Source organism: Echinococcus granulosus, assembly GCF_000524195.1.
Source record: "Echinococcus granulosus chromosome Unknown EG_S00087, whole genome shotgun sequence".
Classification (NCBI taxonomy): Eukaryota; Metazoa; Platyhelminthes; class Cestoda; order Cyclophyllidea; family Taeniidae; genus Echinococcus; species Echinococcus granulosus.
The window spans coordinates 52,248-59,106 of NW_020170467.1; the positions used below are offsets into that span (position 1 = coordinate 52,248).

General features: G+C 42.0%; 1 protein-coding gene across 1 annotated transcript; it reads right to left on the reverse strand. All coding sequences in view use genetic code 11, as the record gives it.

The window, feature by feature from the left end:
* Window positions 1-1,262: 1,262 nt before the first annotated feature.
* On the reverse strand, window positions 1,263-6,659 carry EGR_07789 (Protein Dr1; the record flags this gene model as incomplete). The annotated part of the gene is made up of 4 exons (XM_024497038.1): window positions 1,263-1,511; window positions 5,552-5,724; window positions 5,772-5,996; window positions 6,647-6,659. 4 exons carry the CDS (start codon window positions 6,657-6,659, stop codon window positions 1,263-1,265), a joined length of 660 nt encoding a protein of 219 aa, XP_024348526.1.
* Window positions 6,660-6,859: the final 200 nt, after the last annotated feature.

Genomic DNA, 6,859 nt, shown 5'->3' on the forward strand with positions numbered 1-6,859 from the left:
GCTTACTATTACATAATCCCTTCCACCTTTGCGTATCTGTGTCGTTTTGCATTGATCCAAAACATCAGTTGTTTTATGGACTTATCCACTTTACTAGCCGTTATGGAGTTAAAAAATGCACAAAGTTTTTGTGCATACAGGTGGAAGGCAATCGAAAGCCATGAAGGTTCTGGGACGCAGAATCCTTCCTTTGCGGTTTTATAAGAAGGCATATTTCCTGCTTGGGTGTCGTATCTTGTAGTTTTATCAACCTCCAGGCGCCAGATCTTGCAAAAGTAGGTCTATTCCGTCCAACCCTTCTAAGTTGGAGAATAAAACCCATTCGTACTGAACACAAAATGAGGGATCTGACAATTCTGCCTTCTAACACTTGCATTTTTATAAACGGAGGTTTTTTACCCTGCTGGTTGGTGCCCCTATGTCGTCTACCAGATTTGAGCGTCAGTATCTCAATTTCGCTTCCAGGAGGAAAGTTCCACGGTGCCACATAAGTAATAAGCTCCTCCTTTCTAATTCAATTCCTAGGGGAAGTTTGACATACACGCAACAGCGCAGTTGGACCCAACGTCGACCACCTCGACTGGCATAGAAACCCGCTGAATTACTTTTCTACTCGCGACACTAAGTCATGGGTAGTTGTGTCGATACCCCTCCTGCTGCCTGCATACGCAGGGGGCGGAAGGACCTTTTGGCCTTGCAACTTTATCACAGTCGGGGCGGCTGCGAAATTTCTCGTCATCAAACCATCACACGAAGGATACCATTAGCCATTTTTACCGACGTTCGAAGGAAATAGGAGCTGTTCGCGCTTTTTCCTTAACGAACCCCAGCACACCCACCCCCGACTGCATGATCTATAAACCGCTAACACCTCGACAGATAGGTTACATTCTGCACACAGATGTAAAAGGCGCAAAACCGGTTTCGAATTTGTTTAGCAGATCCCGATACATCTGGCGTTGAGGCCGTCACAAAACCGCTTTGAGAACCTATTGAGAGATTGGTATAGTACTGAAACTGCTGAATGCCCAGATGACCGATAAGAAATCAATAGAAAGGAAACATCTTCATGCATATACAAAGGGATTAGGATAAAAGAACTCGCAACTGCCGTAATGAAACTGAGCACAGTGCTGAGGTTATTCAAAAACTGTCTGCATAACCCCAACAACCACCAACAAGATATCGATAATGAAAAGCGCCATTTTAAGCATGTGCGATAGGCGACTCAGCTCCTCAAAGTCCCCATCTCTCTTCGCCTTTCAATCGTAATTATCTTCCTCGTCCACACCAGTCAGACCGCCTAAAAGGAGCGCAGAGGCTGGAATAGACGTGGAGGGCTTATTGTCCACTGATGAGGTTGCAGCGGCGGAAGAGGAGGTATTCCCTTTAGACGAGGTATCGGTGGCGGCGGTGTTGCCACCCCCTAACGCTGCCATCGTAGAGGCGGCGGCCTTCACCAGGTCGCTCTCGTTCACTTGCTGCTGCTCCTCCAGCATCCCCGCACGAGCCTGGAAATGAGGAGGAAAATTGGTGTCTCTTCTAATCTCAAGACTTCACTACCGGCGCCGCGTACTGTGAAGCCCCAAATTTTCTTATTCGAGCTCAGTGCTATAAATGCCTTGTTGGATTTGTGCACACTCTCTGCATTGCATCGCGAACAGATTGGTTGGGCTCAAAACAATAAAACAGGTGTGGGACACTCAGGGTCAGTGGGTGAATGCACTTGAATTACAGCGTATCGTTTGTGGAATTCGGTAGTCAGTTACCGCCTTGGGAGCCTAGTAGCGAGTGCACCAATGTTGATTTCGCCGAACCCACGACGCAGTTGTCCGTTAATGATCGCATTGTGACGTGAATCCTATCGCCAAGGCAATAGCCCCCTTGACTTGACAGTTTCATCAAAACCAAAAAGGTAATGCGGGAACCTATTTGCATTCCAATTGGTTCAACTCGATGTCGTCTATCAAAAAACAGGAAAGGTTTGGGCGGCTACACTCAACTCGTATCTAAATCAATCGCTCCTTGGAGATGCGGAAGTTACGTTCTCTGTAACATCTATTTACCCACTTCCCTTATCAGAAATACTAATAAGTAGAAATTGAGGTGGGTTTTGAATGATTTTCGTTTTCCAGTGGAAGTAGCGGCAGGACAGCAATGGAATCTTCGTGAAGATACAAGAAAGGCGGCGAGGATGGAATGCAAAATTTGACTCTGAAGTAAGTTGGATTTGCATAATTCAAGTAATAAAGTCAACAGGCTCGTTTCCACGGAAGAAGTCGTTACCATGTTTATTGTTTGAGTTTAAACGAGAGATTACGTTGTGGTGGTAGTGAGTGGTGTCGCGATTTTGGCCTGTCGGCTGTTGCACCAGGCATTCGCTGGTTGCATTTAATCAGATGTCGCCTAAAGCAGTCGCATTAAACAGTTGTCCCTACCTACTCAATCCCACTACTCTGAGGGTAAATCAGAATTTGGGGCAACGGTTCGCAGTCGGAAGACGCGATCTGTAGTAAGTAGTCGTTTAACAGGAAGTGCCAGTTTTCGAATGGAAATATCTTCGAGTAAATTGAGCAAAGAATTCAGTCAGCGATCGAGTAGTATAGGGGAGGTTTTATCGACGCTAGCGCGAGCCTAAAAAGGGCACCAGAACTGCCATGAGTGTGAAGAATGTATGTAAAAGTAGTAAGTTGATAGTTGTATTTTGACAAGTTCAACTTCAACGCCACAGGCTTGAGTCAATCGCGGTGTTGAAATTGCCAAAGAACCACAAAAGCCTGATTTGGTGGCTGAAATCCCCCGAGGGACTGTCGCTCCACTCTCGCGATCCAAAAATTAGCTAGGTATTTACACAGTATTTTATTCCTAATGTGGTTCAACGAAAACAATCCATGGACAGGTCAAATTTCCGTAGAATACGCTTCAAGCTGATCTGTTCGGAATTGAAAAGCAAAATAGTGTCAAAATAGCATGGCATAATGCAAGCTCGAAAAACACAAAGTGCCCGATTTAAAGTAGATTAAGATTTTTACACGAAGACTGCATTGGTATCAAAGTCGCCATTCCTGATCCTGTTGTTTATAAGTTAATCCCAAAGAGTTCATTCGCAAAATGTCGACATTGAATCATGAAATGTTTTGTTTCTGCCCAAAGTACCTTGGTGGGAAACAAAAATGAATATTAGGATTATCTAAACAATGCCGTAGTCAAGGGATACCCCAAAAGAAGCTACAATAATAGCTTACTTTCAAAAATGTCAAAGAAGTAAGGGCTAGTTTCAAGCATGAGGGGTCATTTTTGTTATTTGATCAGATATAGCTACAGGAAGCACAAATGGACCACCACCAGTCGGTTATGTGGAACGTGGGAGACCCGCGCCTATTCCGATGAGAAAGCGGAAGTTGAGTCATCGAGACAACAATCGGAAAACTGAGTTAGTAAACATAAACATCCCGGTTCCGAAAAGAGGTAAGTTAGAAAGATGCAAACAAAAAGGACGTGGAGTCAAATTACCGTAAAACAATCATGCCATAAGTAGCCAGAAATAAGTTAACTAGACATGTCCTAGGGGATGGCAACCGTGAACACAAGTGCACATTGCGATTTTCGATCTAGAATGGAAGGGAAATGAACGAAGGCGGAAGGCCTTACAACTTAATACGACTTGTCATAATGGGCATCCGCCCATTGTAATCGATGGATTGATATAGAATAGCTCTCCAATGTTAAAATTTACAGGATTTTTGCAATCATTTGCCGCACGGAAGAGAAGAGAGGTACGGATACTTTTTCCTGCCTTTAAATCGTGTAGGCAAAGAAAGCATTAAGCGGATGACTTCTTCCTTAAAGTTCGTCTGCTTAAATAATATGGAAGCAGTGTTCAGTTTTTTACGCATTTGTTTCAAACGATGTGGCATTACGAGTCTCACAAAATCACCACCGAGACTGTCATGGTATAGCTAAATTTGCAACAGTTTACATATTTGAAACTGACCGTTAGTACGAAACCCCTCTTCACATCCATTAACTGGCAACATCCAGGGCCCCAATACTGCACGTTGGTGATGCATCCAGTCACAGCTGGGGCTCAAAGTCCTTATTCGTGACAAGAAGAAGGCTACAAATTCCAATATTACATGTAACCGCAGCGATTTTTTTGCCGAATATTTTGTTTCCACCTTGTGAATCTGCAGTTCAAAAGCATATTTTTAGTAATCAGATAGATTGTGCGGGAAAAATGGGTATGGCACGAAAAACAAAACCAAAAAAAGACCGTGTCATACTCAATCATGTGCATGATTTAATTAGAAAAAGAAGTATTGAGCGCTGTAGTACCCAATTCTGACAAATAGTCTACATTGTGTTTAAAAACACTTCTTAATATACCACCCGAGCAATTGTGAATGTAGTATCGTTCACAAAAGCACTTCCTTTTAGGAACTTAACTTCAATAGAAACTTAGGAATTTGCGAAAAACTGCTGCAACTTTATTCAAAAGCAGCTCCTGCTGCCATATTTTATTATTTTAACTCCTACTTTATTCAGCTGAAGAAAAAAAAGTACCGAAGCCTAGTTAGACTTTTGTACTCCTAAAGGGCACGAAAACACGCAATAGACGCGTTATCTACCGTTTCGACGGGAAAATTGCTTCTTCTTGCTTGACCTAGGAAACTGACCTTTGTAACCGGTCTCAATTACAAAAACCTTCATACTAAACGTAAGCAAATTTATATCCGCATAGGTAAGTTAGTAGATATGCCGTTTAACATATGAAATGCCATAAGATATGAGGCCGTGTACCAGCGGCTACAAACGCCTAAATAGCCTATGAATCTGAGCGACGAAAAGTGCGAGATTTAAAAAGATATCACCCACAAGAGAATAGTGGCCTTCTAACATTGTCAACTATCCAACTTCTTTGATTTGAGTGACGTAAGGACAGATAAGGTTATGAGTAATTAGAATGACATCCATAAAGTGGGGCAAGAAAATCCAATCAAAAGAAGTAAACATTGGCGCGAACATTTCACACCTTCTAGTCTTCAATGCAAAGTCTATAGTACCAGAAATCCACAATTCGGCATGATGGTTGTTGAAATCACAAAATTTCACGAATTAGAAAATCTAATGGTGAATAAGTTGTCCATCTTTTTTTGCCTGAAGCAAATATATGTGGTCAGTCATTGCTGGCTGTCTACTCCCTGCTTTGTGCCACGTCAAGAGATTAAGTGAAGAAGTTACTGGAGATGGTCAAGCACTGATTGGATTTTCAAACGCTCTAAAGGTGAGATTTGAGAAAGTTGGAATATGAGAGGGTTCCGACCGCACCCAGTTATAGAAAAATGTGCTTGATACGATTATTGAACAGTACCAGTGAGACAAAGAAATGTAAAAAGGGCATAAATCTCACTCCCTTGTATTTTAAGCTCGACTTGGACCTACTCAAATGATGAAATGTGACTGGATAGCAGCCAACAAAAATACAGAACCGGAAATTCCAAACCACGCAACGAAATCAAGTTCGAAGGAAGAAGAAAACAGAACCACTAACCAGCTCAAAAATCCGCTCCTGCTCTTCCATGAGTCGCTGCAACTCAGCGCTGTCATGCTTCTTGAATCGGTGACTCGCACTGAGCATTCGTCTATCCTTTAGCTCCACCTTTGCGCCCTCATTAGCCGCTCTGACATCGGCAACGTAGCTAGACAGGCCCATAGAATCGAGGCCTTGCAAAAAGAAAGAGGGAGAATAAGTACTAACTGTTAGAAATTACCGCTAAGAATGTGTTCAGGGTTGATTGTCTTCTTTTTGGCTCGAGCGCAGGCGGCATTAGCTTCAGTAGAGAGCTGATGGATGAATTTGTGACAACAGCTGAGAAGCAGCTCTCGTGTCTCGATGGCAAGACGAGCGTCTGGTAGAATGTCCTTTATATACTTGTTTAACGAGGCGCGGGGAATGGCAACCTCTTCGTCCTCTTTGAAGGTGAAATCATCTTCAACTAGGTAGAGAAAGGCAAAATAGTCAGGTACTTAAACAACAAAACCAGCAAAATTCTAAAAGCGACAAATGAACCACTAAGTATGTAACATCAGTGGAGGGTGAAACTCGGGGTTTGAATAAATTTTGAAAGTTACAAGGGAAGGACAGAATAATTAGGTACGATTCACCAGACATTAGGCGTCCCCAACAGTACAATAAGCATTCTTATAAAAGGAGTCCAAAAATTATACTGCTATGACATGGGAAGAGAGCATAATGTTGTAATTGGATGAGCATTGGGAATTACGACACATGCCAGAAACCTACTGACATTAAACATTTATCTAACAATATCAAGAGCATCAAACCACCGAATGTGGTTGTTCATTACGCAATTCAAAACAGAGAAGGCAACGGTATTAACTTCACTGAAATGTGGTAGAATAGAGCAACTAAGAATGAAGGCTTACAATCCATTTAGGCAACCAAACTATTAAGCCGCTTTTTTTACCATTGGCTACCAGATATTAGGGATCACATTTTGAGCACTTTCAAGAAGCAAAACATGATTTGGAAAATTTAGACTTTATTTTACTCTTAAATTTAAAAGTAAAATTAAAAATTTGGGTGTCTGTTGCACCTTGTTGGTTAAGTTAAATAGGCACCTACTTCCAATTACCATTAATGGAGAGTATGCGCAATACATGTTACTTAACATATAACCTATGTGCTAGTGGATATTACACATTGCATTTGCTTGCAAATACCCTTTTTAGGCATGCATTGTGCATAATTGAAATGGACATGTTGCACCTATACCGTTTAAATAAGCGTTTTTGCGGTAAGTTACTTAAGAGCAATTATTCGGCTTATGGGGAATAA